Genomic DNA, 25150 nt, shown 5'->3' on the forward strand with positions numbered 1-25150 from the left:
CACCCCAACATCTCCCTGACAGCACACTTGAAAAGACAAGGGGACAGCAATCCAGGCAAACAATGTGAATGCAATGGCCCTGGGGCATAAAACAAAGTGGTAGTTTGAGGAACAGAGAGGAAACCAATGTGGCTGGAGCAAAGTGAGTGATGAAGAGAGTAGTTTAAGATGAGCCTGGAGAATGAGGCAAAGTCAGATCATTGCTGGACCTGACTTTGAAGGTGTACCAGAGAAAATAGACCAGTTGGGAGACTACTGTAGTAGTCCAGAGAACTAGGGTGTTGGCAGAGAAGAAAGATGGACTCAGAATCCATAGGTCTTTCTGAAGGATTGAGTATAGAGAAAGAACCAAATAGGACTCCCCAGTTTCTGGCTTGAGCAGCTGGGTAAGAAGGTGGTACCACCTACTGTGATGGGACGTTCTAGAAGAGGTCACGATTTGAGTACTTGAGTCATGTGCTCCATTTTGGACATGAGTTTGAGATGCCTGTTAGCCAAACTGGCAGACATGAGGCAGACAGTTGTACCTCCAAGTCTGGAGTTCAGGCAGCAGCCTGGGCTGAAGATAAACATTCAGGAATTGGCAGTACTTAGATATTGAAAGACATGGGATTGAATGAGACCAATCGAAGGAGACAGTATAGAGAGGGACCTGAGGAAAGCCAACATTTAGAGGTCAAGTAGAGAAGTAGCCAGCTAATAAGACAGAATTGGGACCAGTGAGGTCATAGGAAACCAGAAGTTAGGAGCCACAGAGGAAACAGTTGCAGAAAAGAGCAAGTGGTCAGCCATATCCACTGACTGCTGCTGTTAAATCCAGAAAAAAAGGCCTTGAGATTTGATGTGATGACCATGCTGAGTGGACGTCAGCAGACTGGTCGGGAAAAAAACAGATCAAAGAGGAAATTGGAGGTGAAGAAATGGAGGTAGAGGTGTAGCAATCTTTCAAGAACTTTAACTGCAAAGGAAATAGAGAAATGGAGAAAGGATTTATGTTTTGTAAGGTAAGAGATCCTAGAACATTTGTACTCTGGGGGGTGATCCAGTAATGATTCCGTAGAGAGAGGGAGACACTGACAATACAGGACAGAAAAGATGATTGAAGAGTGAAATCCTCAAAACGAGAGTTGGATGAGCGTTGGCCTGACAGACACACACAGTCACCAGCATTCCCACTGACACATATCACCACCAACGGGCCTGGTAACAAATCTGTACACCCAATAGCCAAACTGACAGATGCACCCACCAGCCCACCAAGTCACAGGAATACACATACAGTATTCACTTGACACACACACACACACAGCAACTAACAGCCACATTGACATGTCGGATAGACCAACATCTGTACCTCCTCTCACACAGAGGGGCCCCCAGTCCCCTCCATCCCCTTAGGGGCCCCTTCCCACCCTACCCTCTGCCCAATTCCCAGGCGCTGCCTCTCCCCAGTGACATTGCCCTCTTTGGAGGAAAATCCAGGCTTGGGCTAAAGAAGGACAGGGAGGGCTTCATATCCAATGAAAGGTTTTATTAAGAGAATGAGAGATGGGGAGATGGGGAGGTACATTAACTGCAGGGGCAAAAGAACCACAAATACAAGATCCCAGTGACAACCACAGGGCACCTGACACACCTTTCTTCCCTCCCAACCCACCCACAGCCCTCTGTGAGCAAAAACACCCTCTCCCTTCTGGTCCAGCTGGCCGTATCAGTGCATGGCCAGAAAACAGTGAAATGAACCCCAACTCACTGGGATAAATAAGTTGCACTGGACATTTTAAAATTTCAAATTTAATTACAACATAAATAAATAGGACAGACAGCAACAGGACTGTGATGAGCAGCCTGGATTCAAGTTCTGCAATTTGTGCTTTATCTTCTTTGTTCCTTGAGGACCCCTCCTGCCCACTTCTTTCCAAGAGTAGGAAGGGTACAAAGAGTCCACTGGGGTCTCTTCCTTCCAGCACCCCTTTTCTGGGGGTAGGAGATTCTGGAATGAGGGGCACCAACTCCTCAGTAGCACCTCTGATTTATCAATTTCCCTCGTGCCACCAGTGAAAAACACAAAGGCTTTGGCCTCTAGAAGCACCCACGGCCACCCAGGCACCCTAATGGAAAGGGCTCTGCCCCATGAGCCAGACCTTTTCATGTCATTTTCTGTTCAAACCCTTCTCAACCATCAAAGGTCAGAAAATTGCACACATGAGACAAATACCTGGGCCCTTAACTTAGCAACACACCACCACAGAGAGGCCACCCTCCCTTACTCCAAGCCAGATCCCCAACTCTGGGATCTCTGGATGAATGTTCTCTTTCTGGCCTGACTCTAATCCCACGCCCAGGAGCTAAGTGCCTGTTTCAGGGCCTGGGAGCCCCTTAGGGATGGGGTGGGAGAAGCAGTTATTTCCGATGCTTGGCATCTTTCTCCGAAGCCTTGGTTTCACCGTGTCCACTGCCCGCACTGCTTAGAAACATCTTGTCCAGCCCCTTGAGTGACTCCAACAAGTAGTTCTGGAAGGCAGTGAGGGCAGCACAGATGGCAGGCCCACCGAAGCCATGGGTGATGAGGCTAAAGTGTGTCAAGCAGCTCTGCACTCCGGGCTCCAGGATGAGTGCTGGGCGGCTGTTGCCCAGCGGTGAGCGGTCCTGAGCCATCAAGTCTGCAAACTCCTTGCAGATCTGCCTGGTGGGAGAAGGAGGGCCAGAGGTTGGAGGACAAAAGTCTGAGCCCAGAGAAGGACCTACTACATGCTAGGCATTTTACAGACATTAGCTACACTATTGCTGACTCTCCCAACAGTCTGCAAAATGATGAACATACTGTTTTTCACAGAAAAGGTAACTAAGGTTCAGAGAAGTCATGTGACTAGCCCAGTATCACACAGCTAATAAACAACACATGCCGATTACCCTATAATCTTTCTTTTTTGGATGTCCGGCCCATATTCAAAGTGCAGCTCAGCTACTTACTACCTTATATAGGAAACTTTCCTTGATTCCCTCTCCCACCCCAAACACCCAGTGCTTCACAGAACTTTGTCTTTGAAGCTATTAGGAAACAATCCAGAATCTGCCAGAAATAATAACTAGCAGTGAATATAATTGAAGCCTGGATGCCGTGCCAAGCACACTGTCTGTATCATCTTACTTAATCTTCACAAACAAGTCTATACTATTATTATCCCCATCATATGGACAAGAAAACTGGTTTCAGACAGGTTGGATGACCTGTCAAGGTGACCAAGCTGGGATTTGAACCTAGCTCTAGTTTGCAGCCATTCATTATTCATTCCTTTGTGCATCCTGTGTATGGCTCGGGCAAGAGGATCACTCATCATTTTTGTGTCACCATGAAAGCCAGCCAGTATCTTAGACAGGACTGAGGCCCACGAAGTGCTTGATGAGTGAGCTGATTAGTGAGCACGTGAGCCCCACCCTAGGTGTTTCTCCAGTCACAGTATGAGCAGACTCAGAGATGTCTCCATTTGGCAGTCCCAGGAGTCTGTGCTTCCTCTTCTGCCTTGGGGACTTGAGGAAAGCCTCAAAGGCAGGACAGTGGACTTGTCAGTTTGAAGGACTGTGGTAGGTGGGAGGACTGGATGTTCTAAGCTGGAAACAGGCAAACCCAAGGATGTGAGGACAGGGTTGCCAGGAGTGGGTGGAGTTTGTGTGGGCCAGACTGTGGGGCCCTCAAAAGAGTTTGAACTTTAGACTACCAATTGGTAGTTCTCAGATTTCTCTCTCTCTTTTCTTTGTATTTTTTTAACTTTTTTGAGACAAGGTCTTGCTCTGTCACCCAGGCTGGCGTGCAGTGGCACGATCCCAGCTCACTGCAGTCTCAACCTCAGCCTCCCGAGTAGCTGGAACTACAGGTACGCACAATCACTCCTGGCTAATTTTTTTAGTACAGATGGGGTTTCGCCAAGTTGCCCAGGCTGGCCTTGAACTCCTGGGCTCAAGCAATCTGATCACCTCAGCTTCCCAAAGTGCTGGGATTACAGGTATAAACCACTGCACCCAGCCTATCTTTCTTTCTCTCTTTCTCTATCCCCCTCCTCTCTCTGTCTTTTCTTGCAGTGAGACTGCCAAGGTGTGAATGCTTACGTTCCCCAGAATTCATATGTTGAACTCCTACCCCCCTAGGTGATAGTATAAGGAGGTGAGGCCTTTGGGAGGTGATTAGGTCATGGAGGTAGAGCCGTCGTGAATGGGATTAATGCCCTTATTATAAAAGAAGTCAGAGAGAATCCCATTCTCCCTTCTACAATGTGAGGCCACACAGCAAGGTGCTGTCTATGAGCCAGAAAGCAGGCCCTTACCCGACACGGAATCTGCCTTGACCTTGAATTTCCCGGCCTCAAGCACTACGAAAAATAAATTTCTCTTGCTGGCTGGACGCAGTGGCTCACACCTATAATCCAAGCACTCAGGGAGCCCGAGGAAAGTGGATCACCTGAGGTCAGGAGTTCGAGACCAGTCTGGCCAACATGGTGAAACCTTTACTAAAAATACAAAAATTAACCAGATGTGGCAGTAGGCACCTGTAATCCCAGCTACTCAGAGGCTGAGGCAGGAGAATTGCTTGAACCCAGGAGCCGGAAGTTGCAGTGGGCCGAGATTGCACCACTGCACTCCAGCCTGGGCAACAGAACAAGATTCTGTCTCAATAAATAAATAAATAAATAAAAATTTCTGTTGTTTATAAGCACCCAGTTTATGGTATTTTGTTATAGCAGTCCAAATAGACTAAGATAAGAACCCTTTTGGAATAACTAAATCTTTCCCCCTTTTTTTCTGAGACGGTGTCTCACTATGTCACCCAGGCTAGAGTGCACCGATGCAATCATGGCTTACTGCAGTCTTGAGCTTCCAGGCTCAGGTGATCCTCCCATCTCAGCCTCCCAAGTAGCTAGGACTACAGGAGTGCACCACCACACCTGGCTAATTGTTGTATTTTTAGTAGAGACCAGGTTTCACCATGTTGCCCAGGCTAGTCTCCAATTCCTGGGCTCAAGCGATCCACCAGCTTCAGCCTCTCAAAGTGCTGGGATTACAGACGTGAGCCACCTTGCCTAGCCTGAAAAACTAAATCTTGGGGCCGAGCGTGGTGGTTCACGCCTGTAATTCCAGAACTTTGGGAGGCCAAGGCGGGTGGATCACCTTAGGCCAGGAGTTTGAAACCAGCCTGGCCAACATGGTGAAACCCTGTCTCTACTTAAAATACAAAAAGTTAGCTGGTCCTGGTGGCGGGCGCCTGTGATCCCAGCTACTGAGGAGGCTGAGGCAGGAGAATTGCTTGAACCCAGGAGGCGGAGGTTGCAGTGAGCTGAGATCGCACCATTGCGCTCCAGCCTGGGAAACAAGAGCAAAACTGCATCTCAAACAACAAAAACAGGCCGGGCGCGGTGGCTCACGCCTGGAATCCCAGCACTTTGGGAGGCCGAGGCGGGCGGATCACGAGGTCAGGAGATCGAGACCATCCTGGCTAACACGGTGAAACCCCGTCTCTACTAAAAAATACAAAAAACCAGCCGGGCGAGGTGGCGGGCGCCTGTAGTCCCAGCTACTCGAGAGGCTGAGGCAGGCGAATGCCGTAAACCTGGGAGGCAGAGCTTGCAGTGAGCTGAGATCCGGCTACTGCACTCCAGCCTGGGCGACAGAGCGAGACTCTGTCTAAAAAATAAAAAAACAACAAAACTAAATGGAATACTAGTTTGTTAAACAGGCCCTGAGGTGCCCTCGCAGACCTAGTTTGAAAATCAATGCAGCGGGAACCGTTGAAGATTCTTGTGCGGGGGGGCAGATACATGTGCAGGGCGGTTGGGACCAGGGAGACTCTCGGGTGAAGGTCCGGGAGTGAGATGAAGACCTGAGTAGAGGAGGCAGCATGTGAACGGTGGTGAGGGAGGCACAAAGGGAATTGCAGAGCAGTCAGGCGTAACTTGGTGGCCTGATGGACATCACTGGAGCAGAGGGTCGATGGGCAAGGCCAGAAGAGGGAGCCTCACACCTGCAATGGGGACTGCAGCTGGTGGTGTCCTGGGAGTGTATGTGACTGCAGGACCCATGCGTGAGCCTGTGTGAGCCAGTATGTGACACCACTGTTCTTGATGCATGGAACCCAGATATGTTCACATGTAGTGTCCATGTGTGCTCCAGGAGCTTGTGAGGAGTGTTCATGTATGCCTGAGTATGATAACCATGATGCACAAATATACCCATATGTGGCGCCCAAGTGTGCCCATGTGGCATGCACACATGTGCCCAGGATAGCCTAAGCAGGGAGCCTAGGTGCCCATGTGTGGTGCCACATGGGCTGCACGTACGTGTGTGTGCTCACTGCTCATGTACACAGTGGCGCGCAGGTACGTGTGTGTGCTCAGTGCTCATGTACACAGCGGCACGCAGGTATGTGTGTGTGCTCACTGCTCGTACACAGCGACGCACAGGTACGTGTGTGTGCTCAGTGCTCATGTACAGAGTGGCACGCATGTATGTATGTGCTCACTGCTGATGTACACAGTGGCGCGCACATACATGTGTGTGCCCACTGCCCGTGTACACAGTGGTGTCCATTGTGCCCATACATGTCTGTCTGTGCATGGCAGCCATGTGTGCCTGTGCGTGGTGCCCTCACTCACTTGGCGGCCAGCAGCATGCTCTTGCGGCTGTGCAGCTCCCCCGGGTCAGCATGCTGTCGGCACAGGTACTCGGCGGCTGCCTTGGCTGGGAACTCGGTCTCACAGACGTAACCGAAGTCTCGGGCCAGGTGCACGGCCTCTCCTGGGGGGAGGGGAGCTGTCACTACTGCCAGGTGTACCTCTGCGCCTGGAACACAGCTTTGAACCTCTGACCCCCTGGCCAGGGGGATCCTGCTCCATCCTGCCTCTGTAGATGCCCCCTCTGACTTTCCTTCCCAGCCCAGCTCCAGCCCCAATTCCATTGCCCTCCCTTGGGGCCATTAGGGTTGGGCTCTGAGCTCAGAGATGGGATCTGGGCCCACCATGTATTCCAGAGGCACCAATCTCCAGGGGCTGTGACCCCCTTCATCACTTTACCACATCCAAACACTGGCTACTCCCCACTGACACACTCACACCCACACATCCACACCCACACACACATACACACACACTGCAAGGTCTCCATTGCACATGCATGCACACATGTACAAAGACTACACGCAGAAATCACAAACAAGCCTTCCACATGACAGAGAGCATGCACACAGATACTGCAACACTTACACGGATACACACACCACTCAACACACCCTCCTGCCTTAGAGACAGTCACACCAGACAACTCACTGGCCCTCGCAGCCACTCCCATGGCCACCTTCAGGCCTCACTCACCTTCCACTAGCGAAGTCAGCAGCGTCACAGTGGCAGCCTTGCGGCGGCCAGCTGGCAGGTTGAGTCCAATCTTCTCTAACCGTTCCCGCAAACGCCGGCCCCCATTTTTGGACTTGGCCCTTGGCATGCGCAGAGAGAGACAGACACACAACTATGAAGACACGAGAAACGCTTGCAGGCCAAGTGACCGCCAAAGGGCCTTGTTGCCTCCACCAGCCCCTGTTGAGGTTTGGGTCTGGTCCTGGGGATGCTCTGGGGTCTCTTTCAGCAAGGGCGCAACCTCTTCCTAATCGCCGTGGTTTTGCAGCCAAGACAGAGGCAGGGGGCCAGCACCCAGCTCCAGGAGCCCCTCAGTTCACTCTAGTCCTCTCAACAGCAGGGGCGGCCAGGGTGCGGCATCCTGGGGTCCTTCGCACACCAGATAGCCCACACACAGCTACCCAGGGATACACAGACCTATATGTAGAGACGCGCAGTGACATACAGAAAGAGAGACACATAGGGAGACACAGGTACACACACAGCCACCTGGGGACTCACAAACACACACACGTGAAAGAATAGAGACACATAGAACCAATAGGGACAGACATATGGAGAGACACAGACTCAGACACCTAGGGACACAGAGACACAAGATCACACCAAGTCAGGGTCCCAGGAACACATGTACAGACACTCAGGGACTCACAGAGATCCTCCAAGATGCTACGAGTGAGGAGATATCCCCTATGACTGCACAAATGCCACTCCCACACACCAGATGGCCACACATCCATGTGACTAGCTCCAGATGCACAGGCAATCATACGCACACACACACACACAGCAGGACACACTCTAGGCCACACATCCCACTAGAAGAAACACAGGATACTCACACTCATGGAAACACATGCTCCTGGCCATCCGCTACTATAGGCACATGCACACACACACATGTCCACACCATCCTCAGACTCATCCAAGCTCATGGCCCTGAAGCAGAAATACCCTTCCCAGGCACAAGGACATGCACAGAGAGAAAGAGACACAGGTCTAGGAAGACGAACCATGGACTACCATGCTCCACACCCCAAAACACACAGGGCCTATGCTGCCACACAGAATGGGCCTTGGGTCCTGGGGTTCATTTCCTGGAAGGGGGTTGAGGATAGCCCTCTCTCTTTCTCAGACCCAGTCTTGTCCTGACCAGTGTGGATGAGTTCTCCATCCTTTCTCTGTGCCCAGGCTTCTTTCTCTGTCCACTTCCCCACCCCAGACCCACAGACACGTGATGGCCACCAGGGACCTGGGCCGGCCCCCACAGCATGCACAATCCAGAGTCCCCAGGGCCTCCCCTCCCAGGGAGACTGAGGCAGGGGGGCTAGGTGAGACTGGCCTCCTCTCTGATGGCCTGAGAAGGCCTGAAGAGGCCAGAGATCCAGCCAGGTGGGGAATCGTGGGCTGGCCTTCCTACCTGCGGAGGACACCCCCCAGGAGGGAGGCGTTGAGGCACTCAGGAGGCGAGAGTCGCCGCTGCACCTCCCCCACCGTCACCTTGTACTTGGATGTTGAGCTGAGCAGTGAAAGCCGGCCGGGCACAGAGCAGAAGACCTCACCAGGATTCGTGATGCCGCCCACCAGGCTGTCTTTGGCCAAGGAGAGGGCTGAGAGGCTGCTAGCTTTGGAGGGGATGGGCACTGTGGAGAAGAGCAGGGAGAGGGAAACGCTGAGCCAGAGACCACCGCACACAGCCCCACTCGAGGGAGGGTCTGGTATCTTTGCTTTATGAAGGGAGAAACTGAGGCACGGTGAGATGAAAGTGACTCGCACAAGTTCCCTCAACTGATGGATGTGAACTCAGAGACTGAACTCCGAGCTGTCTGGCTCTTGAATCTGTGTCCCCCTCACTGAACCAGGCTGGTCCTATCTTAAACTCAAACAGCTCCAGCAGAATCTTGGTGTTTTAGCAGATGCCATCAGAGAGGGACTTGGATGTAAGGATATGAGTGTGAGCTGGAGGCAGGACCCCTAGGGCCCTAGGGCTGGGCAATCACAGGGAGTCCCCAGATCCCCTCTTCCCACCCGTGATTCCCACGTCTTTCCTCCCCACCCTCCCACCCCACCCCTACATCAATGAGGGGCCTGGAGACTGTGGGCTCCACATCCCTGGGACAGGGAGGTTATTGCGCTATGAATGCCTTCAGCCCTGGCCCTCTCTTCCTGCCAAGTCACTCTGCGAATGCTAAAGGAGACCAGGAGATAGGCTATACCCCCTCCCCAAACACTCCCTAATTATCTGCTAATTGTCTGAAGACCAGAGAAGGGAATTTGAGAAGTTAATTTTTTCTTTTTTTTTTTTTTTTTTTTTTTTTGAGATGGAGTCTAGCTGTCACCAGGCTGGAGTGCAGTGGTGTAATCTCAGCTCGCTGCTGCAACCTCCGCCTCCTGGGTTCAAATGATTCTTCTGCCTTAGCCTCCCGAGTAGCTGGGACTATAGGTGCCCATCACCACGCCTGGCTAATTTCTGTATTTTAAGTAGTGATGGGGTTTCACCATATTGGCCAGGCTGGTCTCAAACTCCTGACCTCGTGATCCACCTACCTTGGCCTCCCAAAGTGCTGGGATTACAGGCATGAGCCACCACGCCTGGCCAGAAGTTGATTTTCTAAAATTCACTTAGACATTCTTGGCTATAAGAGAAAGGAAGTTCTTCCTGCAGTCTAACCTCCATCCTCCTGCTTAGCCTCGGGGGAAGGGAGAATATTGAAGCACTTGCTTCTTTAGCAGAATCCTTTGGCCCTCTCTTCCTTTAAGGAGGTGAGAGCCTTGGTAGACAAGGCCTCGTGTGTGCATCAGGAGTGAGGCTCGAGTGTGGAATCTGGGACTAACAGCTACTGAGCACTCACTGCTGTGAGGTCCCATAGATAAACCCACTCAGTCCTTGGAACAACCCACAAGGGGCTACACTTATCACTATTCCCATTTTACAGATGAGGAGACTGATGTTCAGAGAGGTGAGGTAATATGCCTGAGATCACACAGCTGGTAGACGGAGAACCAGTAGCAAACCCAAGACTGCAGTCTCAAAGGTGGTGCTCTTAGCCTTGCAGCCTCTTGGCAATATTGGCTGAGCACTTGCATGCCAAGAATGGTGCCAGGCCTGAGGAATACAAAAGTAGGAAAGGCTAGCCTGATCCCAAGCCTGGCAGAACGTCACATCTCTCCCTCTCTGGATAAACCTCCTCACCCCAACCCAGCAGCCCAGCCAGAAACCTCTGTGATACCCTCTGCAACGCTCTCCCCAACCACATCATCCCATCCATCACCACATCCCGTCCATCACTACATCCCGTCCATCACTAGATCCTACAGCTTTCTTTTTTTTTTTTCTCCCACCCCTGCCCATCCTATGACTTTCATTTCTTTATATGCCTTGGATGTGGCCACTGCTCTGCATGCACACAGACACAGGTTCACTTCCCATGTGAATTTCTCCACAGACCTTGCTCTGGTCTCCCTGCTCCAGTCCAGAGGGATCTTTCCGTCTGGATGCATCATTCTGCAGCTGAAAACCCATCCTAGAACTCATTAGAGCCCGGTCAGTTCCCTGAGACTCAAATCCCAGCTCTAGAGCTGGACAAAATGTCACCTGTCAATGAGGGCCACGTGCTGAAAGTTCAAAGACGTTAAAGTGGGACAGCAAGTAAGGAGCAGAAATGAACCTTGAACTCTCAGCACTGACTCCAAAGTTCACAGCTTTAACCATCACGTTACAATGGCCTCCTTCACCCTCCCTTGTGTTCTGGCTCTGCCTGCCCCTCTTGCTGAGTCCCCATTTGTCCATTGGGCTCTAGACCCAAGTGACCAAGGGAAATATAATGTGAGCCACATGTATACATTTACATTTCCTAGTGTCCACCATTTTTTTTTTTTTTTTTTTTGAGACAGGGTCTTGCTCTGTTGCCCAGGCTGGAGTACAGTGGTACAATCACAGTTCACTGCAACCACCACCTCCCAGGCTCAAGCGATCCTCCCACCTTAACCTTCCAAGTTGCTGGGACTACAGGTGCGTGCCACCATGCCTGGGTAATTTTTGTGGGTTTCATAGAGATGGGGTTTCACCATGTCGCCCAGATTGGTCTTGAACTCCTAGACTCAAGCTATCTGCCTGCCTGCCTTGGCCTCCCAAAGTGCTGGAATTAAAGGGGTGAGCCACCAGGCCTGGCCCACATTTTTATTTTTTATTTTTTATTTTATTTTATTTTATTTATTTTTTTTTTTTGAGACGGAGTCTTGCTCTGTCGCCCAGGCTGGAGTGCAGTGGCCGGATCTCAGCTCACTGCAAGCTCCGCCTCCCGGGTTTAGGCCATTCTCTCGCCTCAGCCTCCCGAGGAGCTGGGACTACAGGCGCCCGCCATCTCGCCCGGCTAATTTTTTGTATTTTTTTTTTTTTTTTAGTAGAGACGGGGTTTCACCCTGTTAGCCAGGATGGTCTCGATCTCCTGACCTCGTGATCCGCCCGTCTCGGCCTCCCAAAGTGCTGGGATTACAGGCTTGAGCCACCGCGCCCGGCCCTGGCCCACATTTTTAAACAGTAAAAAGAAACTTGTGAGGTTAGTTTTAATCAATATAATAGTAAATAATATGTAACATTTTAGTATATTTTGTTTATCCCAATACATAAAAAATAGAATCATTTCAACATGTAATCAATATTTTTAAAATTATTAGTGAGATATTTTACATTGTTTGAAATTAGTTTTCAAAATTCAATGGACATTTTATGCTTAAGCGTATCTCAATTCAGACTAGTCACATTTTGGGTGCTCAAGAGCTACACGTAGCTAGTGGCCACCTTGGTGGACAGCACAGCTCCAGGCTTCAAGGGAGGAGAGGCTCAACAGGTAACATAGTAAGTGGGCTGTGGGGGAGGTTGGCAGGCTGGAGGGGCACCTTATGCGAAGTCCTGCCAAGTAGGACACAGAGCTCCTGGTTTGTTTGTGTTTTTGTTTTGTTTTGCTGGTTTGTGAAACTAGGATTCTGGATTTTTATGTGAACTCTCTGGATTTTTAAGCATCGGCAATGATTCAAAGATTTAAAAACCCAGCACAGGCCAAATGGAACAAGTGTGAAGTGCCTCCTGGGATGTGGTGACTCCCAGGCTGTGAGCTCTTTGAGCCCCACAGTGCTCCTTTGGTTCTCAGGGGTCCTTCTCCACTCTACTGAGTTTAGGCATCATTCCCTGTGCAGAGCTTCCCTCTCCTGCCCCCCAGCTCCCTCTCACCCCCATCCCTGGCCTTACTGCACTGAACCTTCCTGGTCTGTTTCCACGGCTGTCTTCTCTACCAAGTATGAGTGTGTCGAGGGCAGAGTCTTGGCACAGGTGGCCATAAGTGAATATGAAATAAACTAATGATGCAAGGGCCCTGGGAACCCAAACTGAACTATACTGCATGTATTAAAAAATTATACCTAGAGCTTGACTTTAAACAAATAAAACTACAAATTGGGCCAGGCACAGTGGCTCACACCTGTAATCCCAGCACTTTGGGAGGGTGAGGTTTGCTTGAGCCCAGGAGTTCGAGACCAGCCTGGGCAATACAGTAAGACCTTGTCTCTACAAAAAATACAAAAATTAGCCAGGCATGGTTGCACACACCCGCAGTCCCAACTACTGTAGAGGCTGAGGTAGGAGGATTGCTTGAGCCCAAGAGGCAGAGGTTGCAGTGAGCCGACCACACCAGCCTGGGTGACACAGTGAGACCCTGTCTCAAAAACAAAAACAAAACCAAAAACTTACAAATTGATAAATTAAAAATAAAAAGAAGGGCAAAGTAACTGTCTTCCCTCCCATCACCCCTCACCAGACGTAGGGGTTGGAGAAACAGGATGAGCAGCCTTCTCCATCCAACTTCTATTAAAACCTAGGGCCTCAGCTGGCTGAGCATGGTAACTCACACCTGTAATCCCAACACTTTGGGAAACTGAGGCAGGAGGATCACTTGAGCCCAGAAGTTCGAGACAAGCCTGGGCAACATAGTGAGACCTCATCTCTACAAAAAAATTATTTTTTAAGTTAGCCAGGCAGGGTGGCATGTGCCCATAGTCCCAGCTGCTCGGGAGGCTGAGGCCACAGAATAATTGAGCCCGGTTTGAGGCAGCAGTGAGCTATGATTGCGCCACTGCACTCCAGCCTGGATGACAGAGCGAAACTCCATCTCAAAAAAATAAAAATAAAAAAGGGTGACTATACAAAAACTGTATGCCCTTGTGATAAATACAGCAATGAGGATGAGCTGGAGTGTGGAGGGATGTGGTAGCCTGCATATGGATATTTGCAAGTGCTTTCTCCTGTTGATGCCAGATTTATGCAAACATAGGTACTGCTAGATATAAGGGCAGACATGACATTGCTCATGTGTTTGTGTATATGAGTGACAGACCTTGCTGCTTCCCCTACCTGTCCCTTTTTTTCTCAGAGCCTCTTCCCTTTTAAGTGGCAAGAGGAATGGAACCCACAGTTCGGGAAGCAGATGGGTCAGGGAAGGGGCAGTGATGGAGGCAGGAATTAAACTAGCACAGAAGGCAAAGCGGAGACACTAAAGTTTGTCTCCGACACACACAGGACAGGATTCCCTGTGGTGACTCCTGAAGCTGAAGTGATCTAATGGTGTCCTGCTGGTCACATATGCAGAAGCCATTAACACACACACAGACACACACACACACTCCTGCAGACACAAGAGCTCCCAGTTATTCAACCTGTCAGACAAGGCACTCTGTCCACAGGTTGTAGATATGGTCTGACTTCAGAACCTAGGGAAGTGTGCAACAGACTCTCCCAGAAGGCTTGTTAAAATTGCAAGTTTTTTCTAGAAAAAACATAGGAGACAGGTGTCATGGCTCACACCTGTAATCCCAGCACTTTGGGAGGCAAGGCGGGCAGATCATTTGAGGTCAGGAGTTCGAGACCAGTCTGGCTAACATGGCAAAACCCCATCTCTACTAAAAATACAAACAACAACAACAACAGAAAACAGGAGAAAAATCTTCACGACCTCAGGTTGGGAAAAGAGTTCCTAGATACAACACCAAAAGCAAGGCCCATAAAAGAAAATGAGGCCGGGCGCGGTGGCTCAAGCCTGTAGTCCCAGCTACTCGGGAGGCTGAGGCAGGAGAATGGCGTGAACCCGGGAGGCGGAGCTTGCAGTGAGCTGAGATCCGGCCACAGCACTCCAGCCTGGGTGACAGCGCGAGACTCCGTCTCAAAAAAAAAAAAAAAAAAGAAAATGATAGGCCGGGCATGGTGTCTGATTCCTGGAATCCCAGCACTTTGGGAGGTCGAGGCGGGCAGATCACCTGAAGTCGGGAGTTTTGAGAGCAGCTTGGCCAACATGGTGAAACCCCGTTTCTACTAAAAATACAAAAATTAGCCCAGCATGGTGGCGCTCACATGTAATCTCAGCTACTCTGGAGGCTGAGGCAGGAGAATCCCTTGAACCCGGGAGGTGGAGGTTGCAGTGAGCCAAGACAGCACCACTGCACTCCAGCCTGGGCAACAGAGCGAGAGTGGGAAAGAAAGAGAGGAAGGAAGGAAGGAAGGAAGGAAGGAAGGAAGGAAGGAGGGAAGGAGGAAGGAGGGAAGGAGGGAAGGAGGGAAGGAGGGAAGGAGGAAGGAGGAAGGAGGGAAGGAGGAAGGAAGGAAGGAGGAAGGAAGGAAGGAAGGAAGGAAGGGGGGAAGGGGGGAAGGGGGGAGGAAGGAAAGAAGGAAAAAGAAAGAAGGAAGGAAGGAAGGAAAATGATGATAAATTGGACTTCATCAAAGTCTAAAACGTTTGCACCTCAAAAGATAGTATTAAGAAAATAAGCCGGGCGCGGTGGCTGACGTCTGTAATCCCAGCACTTTGGGAGGCCGAGGCGGGCGGATCACGAGGTCAGGAGATCGAGACCATCCTGGCTAACACGGTGAAACCCCGTCTCTACTAAAAATACAAAAAACTAGCCGGGCGAGGTGGCGGTGCCTGTAGTCCCAGCTACTTGGAGGCTGAGGCAGGAGAATGGCGTGAACCCTGGAGGAGGAGCTTGCAGTGAGCCGAGATCGCGCCACGGCACTCCAGCCTGGGCGACACAGCAAGACTCCGTCTCAAAAAAAAAAAAAAAAGAAAATAGCATGGTGTGGTAGCATGAAGATGTAGTCCCAGTTACTTGAGAGGCTCTGGCAGGGGGACCACTTGCGTTCAGGAGTTCGAGGTTGCAGTGTGCTATGATCTTACCTGTAAATAGCCAACAAACTCCAGCTTGGACAACATAGTGAGACTTATCTCTAAAAAAATTTTTAATTAAAAAAAAAAAAGAGGTTATGAGCAGTTGCTCACACTTGTAACCTCAGCACTTAGAGAGGCCAAGGCAGGAAGATCACTTGAGCCAGGACTTCGAGACCAGCCTGGGCAACGTAGCAGGACCCTGTTTCTATGAAAAAAATAAAAAAAAGATAATTTTTAAATATGTAAAAAAAAAAAAAATTAAAATTTTAAAAATAGAGGAGAAAAAGATAAGCCACAAACTGAAAGAAAATGTTTTCAAATCATCTATCTGATAAAGGACTGTATTCAGAATATGTAAAGAATTCTTATAACTCAACAATAAGATAGCAACCTAAAGAGAAAATGGTCCAAATATGTAAATAGACATTTCACTAAAAATGAGAGATGAACGGTTAATAAGTACATGAAAAAGTTCTTAACATTATTAGTCATTAGGAAAATGCAAATTAAAACTATACTGAGATACTACTTGATGGTTATAATAAAAAAGACAGGGGCCAGGCACAGTGGTTCATGCCTGTAATCCCAGCACTTTGGGAGACCGAGGTGGATGGATCATGAGGTCAGGAGTTCACAAAAATTAGCCGGGTGTGGTGGTGCGTGCCTGTAATCCTAGCTGCTGGGGAGACTGAGGCAGGAGAATCACTTGAACCCATGAGGCAGAAGTTACAGTGAGCCAAGATTGTGCCACGGCACTCCAGCCTGGGTGACAGAGCGACACTCTGTCTCAAAACAATAAATAAACAAAAAAGGCCAGGCGCGGTGCTTCATGCCTGTAATCCCAGCATTTTGGGAGGCCAAGGTGGGTGGATCACCTGAGGTCAGGAGTTCAGGACCAGCCTGACCAACATGGAGAAACCCCCTCTCTACTAAAAATACAAAATTAGCCGGGTGTGGTGGTGCATGCCTGTAATCCCAGCTACTCGGGAGGCTGAGGCAGGAGAATCACTTGAACCCAGGAGGCGGAGGTTGCGGTGAGCTGAGATCGCATCATTGCACTCCAGCCTGGGCAGTGAAACTCCATCTCAAAAAAAAAAAAAAAAAAAAAAAGACAATTCTGAGTGTAGGATGTGGAAAAGTGGAACCCTCACACATTGCTGGTGAGAATGCAAAATAATACAGCACTTTAGAAAACAGCTTGACAGTTTCTTAAAAATTAAACCTAAACCGACCATATAATCCAGCAATTCCACTCCTAGGAATTTACTCAAAAGCACTCAAAATATATGTCTACACTAAGGCATGTATGTGAATGTTCACAGCAACATTATTCAAGATAGCTAAAAAGTGGAAACAGCCCAAGTACCCATCAACTGACCAACGGATAAACAAAGTATGTTACACCCATACAATGGCATACTACGCAGCAAGAAAAAGAAACAAGCTGCTGATAATAGTTTGTTTCTTTTTATTGCTGCTTCTTTTACTTAGTATAATGTTTGGGGCGAGCCTCAAAAACATTATGCTAAGCAAAAGGAGCTTGATGCAAAAGTCTGCATATTTATATATTCTATTTATAGAACATGTCCAGAATATGCAAATTGACGGACAGAAAGCAGATCAGTAGTGGCCTAAGGCTTGGGGTGAGAATGGGGATTAGCTACAAATGGGAACTTCTGGGAATGACAGAAATGCCTCAAAATGAATTGTGGTAATGGTTACACAACTCTACATTTACTAAAAATCATCAAATTAAATTCTTACAATGTGTAAATTTTAGGTATGTAAATTTTACCTCAATAAATCAGTTAAAAAATGCAAGTTCCAGGGCCATACTCCAGGGTTCTCATGCAATCAATGTGGCGTGGTGCCCAAGAAATTTGCATTTTTAACAACCATCTCCTGGGGGTCCTGATGCATGTGGTTGCTTACACTACACTTAGGGTACCACTGGTCCAAAGCTTGAAGGGGTTGGAGCAAGAGGAAGGTAGACGGGAGGGGTAGTGACCTGCTCCCCAGCCTACACTGGGGCGCAACATGTGCAAATGTCCTCCCTAGAGTTTCCTCATCTCCCCTGCTGGGACCTGCTGACTAAGTTTCCTTCTCATCAACTGCCGGAGGGTTTCTTTCTTTTTTTTTAAGACGGAGTTTTGCTCTTGTTGCACAGGCTGGAGTGCAATGGCGCGATCTTGGCTCACTGCAACCTCTGCCTCCTGGGTTCAAGCGATTTTCCTGTCTGAGCCTCCTGAGTAGCTGGGACTACAGGTGTGTGTGCACCACCACGCCTGGCTAATTTTTTTGTACTTTTAGTAGAGACGGGATTTCACCATGTTGGTCAGGCTGGTCTCAAACTCCTGACCTCAGGTGATCCACCTGCCTTGGCCTCCCAAAGTGCTGGGATTACAGGCATAAGCCACTGGGCCCGGCCCAGGGTTTCTTTTAAATATAATTTCTATCCTTCACTCCCATGCTCCAAGGTTGTCCATAGCTCCCACCGTTTTCAGGTAAAGTCCAAACTCTATCTGCACATTTTTAAAGTTGCTTTCTGGGGCAGAGAGTAAGTAGCCTGGGAGGCAAGTGAGAAAGGGTTGTGGAAGTGCAAGTTCAGATTCTGTAAAGTTTTGATATTTTGTTTATCATGGATTTTTGCACTATTTTCATTTAAAAAGGCCAAGTGTGGTGGCTCATGCCTGTAATCCCAGCACTTTGGGAGGCTGAAGCGAGCAGGTCACTTGAGGTCAGGAGTTCGAGACCAGCCTGGCCAATATGATGAAACCCCGCCTCTACTAAAAATAAAAAAATTAGCTGGGTGTGGTGGCGGGTACTTGTAATCCCAGCTATTTGGGAGGCTGAGGTACAAGAATCTGGGAGGCAGAGGTTGCAGTGAGCTGAGATCGTGGTGCTCCACCCCAACCTGGGAGAGAAAGTAAAACTGTGTCTCAAAAAGAATAAATAAATAAAAATATATTTTTTTGAGACAGAGTTTTGCTCTTGTTGTCCAGGCTGGAGTGCAATGGCGTGATCTTGGCTCACTGCAGCCTCCACCCCTTGGGTTCAAGTGATTCTCCTGCCTCAGCCTCCGGAGTAGCTGGGATTATAGGTGCCTGCCACCCTACCCAGCTAATTTTTGTATTTTTAGTAGAGACGGGGTTTCACCATATTGGCCAGGCTGGTCTTGAACTCCAGACCTCAGGTGATCCACCCGCCTCGGCCTCCCAAAGTGCTGGGATTACAACAGGGTGTGAGCCACCGTGCTGCCCAGCCTTTTTTTTTTTTTTTTTTTTCTGAGATAGTCTCACTCTGTTGCCCAGGCTGGAGTGCAGTGGCATGATCTTGGCTCACTGCAACCTCTGCCTCCTGAGTCAAGCAATTCTCCTGCCTCAGCCTCTTGAGTAGCTGGGATTACAGGCGAGCGCCACCACACTGGGCTAATTTTTGTATTTTTAGTAGAGACAGGGTTTCACCATGTTGGCTAGGCTGGTCTCGAACTCTTGACCTCAAGTGATCCGGCCTCCGAAAGTACTGGGATTACAGGTGTGAGCCATGGCGCCCAGGCCTATTTATCTTGATTACTGAGTTTTTTGGCATCCTCTCAAATTCTGTCCCAGAGGTCAGTATCTCACTCATCTCACCCATGTCCTGGCTGCTTAGAGATTCTCTGGGAAGTGGAGACCCTCCCCAGCTTCCTCCTCCTTCTCCAGGGCCAAAGACAGCAGGGAAGAGGGCTACTGTTTACATCAGCTCCTGTCCTAGAGATCCCCTGAGATTGGACAGCTGAGCCTGAGGAGAGGGATTCCCCACCCTCAAGTAGGTAACCATCCACTCTCCTGCAGAGGGAATGAGGGATCCATCTCAGTTCTCATCCTTGACCACTCCCCTCCAGCTCTGATTGTATAGCCTGAAACCCACACATGGTTTGTAACTTTTTTTTTTTTTTTTTTTTGGAGACGGAATCTCGCTCTGTCGCCAGGCTGGAGTGCAGTGGCGCGATCTTGGCTCACTGCAATCTCCGCCTCCCGGGTTCAAGCGATTCTCCTGGCTCAGCCTCCCGAGTAGCTGGGACTATAGGCGTGCACCACCTTGCCCGGCTAATTTGTTTGTAACCGTTTTAACCTGTCTGGCTTTTCCACAGGGAGGGCATTTGCACACGCAGTGTCCTGTGTGATGAAAGTAGCCCTTTTTACACACCCCCTCTTTCAGTGCACTCAGACTTCACAATCCATCACTCATTAATTCAACAAACACCCACTAAGCACCTCCTGAGCCCGGTTCAACTATCTCTCCTCTAGGCATTCACCCAACCTCGGGCACTCACCGTGCCTCCTCTGAGCCCTTTCCGCGTCCCGTACAGCCCCTGCTCACTGCCCTTCTCGGCTGGAAAATATTCTCGTTAAGCTCCGTTTCCCCACCAGTCCTGCTTGCTTTCTGTGTCTCTGGGATAAGTTGCAAAACTGGAGGTGACATATGTGGGCAGGAAATGGAGGGCTCTCTTATTCGCCTAGGGTCGGCCTCAGTCCTGCCATCTCCTGCCCAATATCGCGGGTGCAACTGGTGGGCGACCCGGAAGTGTGTGGTAAGAAGCCGGGGCTTCGCCTGGCCGCCCCTCCCGGACACTCGCCCGCAGTCAGCGAAGCTTTTGCAACACAGGTCTGGGCCCTGCGTGCTCCAGGCGGCACTGGCCAAGTCGAAGCCCGAGAACCCCCACTGCCGGGATGTGAAGGCCGCTTCTGGGGTGGGGCTGAGGCTGCAGCTGCCTCCCTTTAGCACCAAGGACCCCAACCTTCAGCGACGCAGCCGCCCCTCCCGCCCAGGCTAGAGGGACTGCAGGGATCCGATGCTTCTGGTGGCCAAAGAGCGACTTTCTCTGATTCCAGGGCCCTGGCGGGGCAGGCTCCAGTACCGCACTCGGCGGACGCCGAAGGTCTGTGGGACAGGACAGGGGTTCCGCGTGCTGTCGGAAGGGCAGAGGACGAAGGAGGGCGCTAATTCACTCCCCACGGGGCTGGCGGCGACTCCGAGTCCCGCAGTGACCGCGGAGGGCCAAGGTGAAAACTGCCGGGGGCGCCGAGCGGGGGTGTGGGGAGGGGCAGCTCCAGGGAGCAAGGAGCCCACGGGCCTCGCCGCCTGCCCTAGGTCGCCCGCCCACGCTTCCCCCTGGGTCACGACCTCCGGATCCAGCTGTGCCGGGCTGCTGCGCCTTCCCCTTTGCTGCAGCGCCGCGGGCTGTAACTCGACGTCTAGGCTGAGGCGTCCAGGGCGCAGTCTCCGCTCAGGTCTCCGGCGCTCCACTCGCTCCACTCTGCCACACGCCCGCTGGCGCTGGGGTCCCGCTGGCGCTGGGGTCCCGCTGGTGCTGGGGTCCCGCTGGTGCTGGGGTCCCGCGGTTGGGCACGCTAGTCCGAGCGGCCCCGCCCGGTCCCGCTCCAGGGAGCCAGCGCGCCGCACCCGGGATGTTCGCACTCTCCTTGTGTTCTTTGCACTGCTTTGGAGGATTTCGGCGCACCCCCAGGATCTAGGAGTCTTGTTTGAGAGAAACCAGCTCTGGGAAGGCCTCACATCCAGTCTCCTGTCTCGGCTTTGGACTGGGTTCCAGGTTAAAGTGCTCAGAGCACCAGCTGATCCTTCTACCCTTGCGCAGGGCAGAGATCCCCAAGCCCCTTTCTAAAATGCAGGGTCTTAGCCTTTCTCAGGGAGTCAGTGAACCTAGACTCCCAGTCTCTTGAGCCCAGGTGTGAGTAGGGAACTGGGGACCACCACCATGCTCATATTTCTGGTGGCCAGGAAGTCCAGGCAGGCTTTTGCCCACTGCAGACGGCTCTCTTTCTTCAGGGGTCAAGAAAGGCGCTGTCCAGTAAGCCAACCAAGCCCCACCAGTAGAGGGGCGCTGCAGCCCGCTTCCTAGTGTCTTTCCCAAGTCCCCAGTTCCAAGAGACACAGGACACAGCCCCAATTCCACCACCCTCCCCAACTTCCTGCCCTGTTGCCTCATCTTTCTCCCTACACACTCCAGGCCATCTGGCCAACCCCCAACTCCTGGTAACTCAGCCCCAGCTCCTGGAAGTCCAGCCCCAGCCCTGCCACCACCACTTCCACCCTGGCCTCCCCTGAGAACAAGTGGAGGGCAAATAGAGCCCAGGCTTGAATTTACTCGTTTTAAAAACAACTCGAGCCAAATCCTGTGGGAGCAGTGCCTGCCTGGGGCACCGCAGGCTCATGTGCATCTCTGAATTCTTTCCCCTACCTGCCCCAAAGGTAAGGAGGCTGCTACCCAATGCCTGGGTCCCTCTGAGTCTCTGCTCCTTTCTGGCTGTCTCTCTCTTTTTGTCTGTCTCTCACCTTCCCCTGGCATGGCCAGAACTTGGTCCTCAGGCCAGAAAAGGTGGGTGTCCCTGGATTTTACTAATGCCAGGAGTCACACAAATACTCCTGTATATACACAGAGAGGGCCCTCGCATGCTTGGAAATCCTCAGATACCAAAGAACAAAGTGCAGGACACAACAGAGATACTGTACACATTGAGACCCCCACATGCAGAGAAATGCACACCAGCACACAGAGACACACCTCACAAACACATTCACAGAAACAGACACACACTCCAAGAAATACTAGGACACCCATGAAGGGAACGTTTCAGACACGCACAGGACCCTGAACTCACATAGACACAGACACCCAGGAGCAGGTAGGCCCTGACTCAGGTGCATACACTCTAACACACAGTATTCACACACCAGCTCCCCTAAGTCTAAATGCTGCAAGAGACTCCCACAGAAAGAAAATTCCCCCAGAGGCCTCCAAGGCCCTGCCGGGAAGGAAGGAGAAGGAAGGGGAAGAAAGTGCCTGCCAGGCTCCGAAATGCTAAGGCTCTGTAAAGTGAAAATCATTTCCCCAGCTCCGTGGGAACAGCACTTCCATTCCCACCTTTTAGGGAAACAGGGAAGTGGTTTAACTTGTTCTGCACATCAACTCCAGATCTACAAGAGTGCCCCCCCCTCGGCAGGGAGAGGCCAGGCTCCCAGTGCTGCAGCCCAGTGAAGGCTGACCAGCTCAGGCCCACCCCAGGCCACAGGGTGCTGGGCAGACTCACCAAGCCAGCACCTCTGCCTAACCGCTGGCTGGGCCGGGGAAGACTGCCTGGTAGACACCCAGCCTGGCGACACATAGGAGGCATGGCTGGTGAAGAAAATGGATCTGTGCACCCAGGGCCTGCACCATCTCGCTGGGCTCTGCCCTGACAGATACACACCATTCCTTACCTTTCTTGATCACGGACTGGTCTAGGAGGCTCATTCCCAGCTCATCTGTCACCTGCAAATAGCAGAGGGTGGCGGTGAGGGCGCATAAAGCCCTAGGCGCCCATGGCTTCCCAAGCCCCTGCCACCCCAGGTCCCTGTTTTCTCCTCCCAACCCGCACCACCTTCGCTTGGGGCGACGACGGGCAGGCCCAGGAATCGCCATGTCTAGGCACCGAGCTGGAGCCCTGGGTATCTCACCATGCAGTGCAAAAAGGACATTTTGAACCTTAGACCGGTAACTACTATGTCTCTCTTGGCCCCAGGTGCAGGCTACCCCATGGATGCCATACGTGGCTCAACGGCCCAGCGGGGAGAAAAGAAGTGATTCGGTCCCTGCCGAGGGTTGCTGCCACCCAGGCACTGCTGGCGGACTCAGTGCCAGACAACGTCTGGCCAGGCAAAGATGGCCAGGCAACGTCTAACCCAGGAGGTGGGACGCATCCTCGGAGTCACCAGTGAGATGTGGCGAGCTGGGAGAAAAGTCGGGTTCCTGCATTTGTCACCTTCTGCCTCCAGCCATGGTAGTAAACCACCGCGGCCAGTCCCGACCGATCCCGGACCCCTCAGGTCTCACCTGCAGGTCCTCCAGACCGGGGGCCGCCGCCAGCCCCGGAAGGCCGAGCGGTGCGTCTGCCAGGCCGTGCGCGCCGTCGGCCAGGCTGTGCAGGAGCCGGGGCACAGCGGCGGCGTAGTCACGGCGCGGGTCAAGGCCCAGGGCGCGGGCGGGCGGTGCCAGCAGGCCGGGTGGCTCCTCGTGGGCGCGGGCGGCTGCGCGGGGCGCTGCCCAAGCGGCCTGAGGAGGCTGCGGCTGCGCCAGGGGCGCCAGGCCGCCATACGGGTCCCCTGCCAGGTGGGGAAAGGCTGTGGCGGCGTCGGGCGCCTGACCGTAGGGCAGCGGTGGCTGCGGGTAGGGCGGCGGGAAGTAGGGCGGCTGGAAGTCGGCGGCAGCTGCGGCGGCTGGCGTGTGGCAGAGCGGGGGCGCCGGCCCGTAGGCCGCCTGGGGCAGAGACGACAGGCGGGCCCCGCCGGCCGCTGCGCCCAGCGCATCGGGGCGCTCCTGAGGAAGGAGAGGTGTGAGTTAGGTGATCCACTGGCACCTGAAAGGACCCCAGCCCAGAAGGTTCCTCCTCAGCTCGGGTGGGTCCAGCCGCCGTCCCTCCCGCTTCCTAGGGCCGGAGGTTTATTTCCCAGCCACCCGCGAGCGCAGGAGCCTCAGGCTGGGGACAGCGGTCACTTGCGCATAGCGTTCTCAGCTGGCGGAGTCCCTGCGGCCTCCTCCCTCTGAGATTTCGTTGGCGCGGGGTAGGAGGGTTGGAAAGTCCAGCACTCAGGCGCCCCGATCCCCCGGCCGAGTATGTCCTGGGCCCGAGACTACTCACCATGGCAGAGTAGGTGTGCACCAGCATGGGGTGGTGAGTGCGGGGCGCGAGGCGTGGCGGCAGCGGAGCCCTAGCCCGACGGCGAACACTGCGGGCAGAGGCGCGGGGAGCCGACACAGCCGGCGGGGGTCACCGTGCGGTAGCCGGGTGCGACCCAGCCGGGATCCTAGTGTGCGTAGGGTCCTCAGCGGTGGCCGTTCCCGTGCGGGTCCATGGAGGCAGGACGGACGGGCACTGATCGCACTTGGAAAAGTCGGTCAACGGGTGCCCAGCGCCCGCCCTTCCTCCTCTGAGCGTAGCCTGCTCCATGCACTCCAGTTATAGTGGCGGGGGCGCGCCGGGCCTCCGGGGGCGCGCATTAAAGAGACAAGCTATGGCAGTTCTCTCCCTTTTCCCCAGCGGCCGCCAAAGGGGAGGCAATGGCTTTGGCGGGATCGGGTAGGGTGAGTGGAGGGTGTGAGTTCAGCCCACGTTGATCTGAGCCGCCTTCTGGGCTCGCAGCTGCAGTGAAACAGAAAGATTCGAGGCTGGGACGCAAGGGCCCTACATTTGTTCGGCTCTATCGCATCCTTGCCTTTAAGCAAAGCACTATCCTTCGCTGACCTCAGCTTCCTCGGTAAAATCGGTATCAATCCTTTCTCTAAGCACCTCAAGAGACTTTGGATGAGGTGGGCAATCGGGAACGTGGAATAAGTTTGTGAGCTGCAGACTCAAGCCTATCTGCTCATGTGCACAGGTGTGCCAGTGTGTGTGTGTGTAGGGGGTCTACCACAGTCTCTCCTGAATGGTTCTGGATCAAAATCCCTCCAAGGCGCCCACTTCACTCAGGCTTCCTAGGCTGAAAACTTCCAAAGCCAAACCAGGC

General features: G+C 52.2%; 1 protein-coding gene across 1 annotated transcript; it reads right to left on the minus strand.

Moving 5' to 3' along the window:
* Positions 1 to 1778: 1778 nt before the first annotated feature.
* Positions 1779 to 25150, minus strand: TFAP2E (transcription factor AP-2 epsilon). Its single transcript, XM_033227152.1, has 7 exons — positions 24286 to 25150; positions 23481 to 23963; positions 22868 to 22919; positions 8818 to 9040; positions 7359 to 7477; positions 6645 to 6786; positions 1779 to 2686 (listed from the first exon to the last, which is right to left on the minus strand). Exons 1-7 carry the CDS (start codon positions 24310 to 24312, stop codon positions 2404 to 2406), a joined length of 1329 nt encoding a protein of 442 aa, XP_033083043.1. The 5' UTR covers positions 24313 to 25150; the 3' UTR covers positions 1779 to 2403.

This window comes from Trachypithecus francoisi, unplaced genomic scaffold (assembly GCF_009764315.1).
Source record: "Trachypithecus francoisi isolate TF-2019V2 unplaced genomic scaffold, Tfra_2.0 Lachesis_group12, whole genome shotgun sequence".
Classification (NCBI taxonomy): Eukaryota; Metazoa; Chordata; class Mammalia; order Primates; family Cercopithecidae; genus Trachypithecus; species Trachypithecus francoisi.

Excerpts from the sequence above, each read along its gene's own strand:
- TFAP2E (XM_033227152.1), bottom strand. The coding sequence starts at position 24,312 with ATGCTGGTGCACACCTACTCTGCCATG. Across the intron at positions 22,920-23,480 it reads CCGGTCTGGAGGACCTGCAG|GTGACAGATGAGCTGGGAAT; the intron begins GTGAGACCTGAG and ends TGCTATTTGCAG. Across the intron at positions 6,787-7,358 it reads GCTGACTTCGCTAGTGGAAG|GAGAGGCCGTGCACCTGGCC; the intron begins GTGAGTGAGGCC and ends CCCTCCCCCCAG.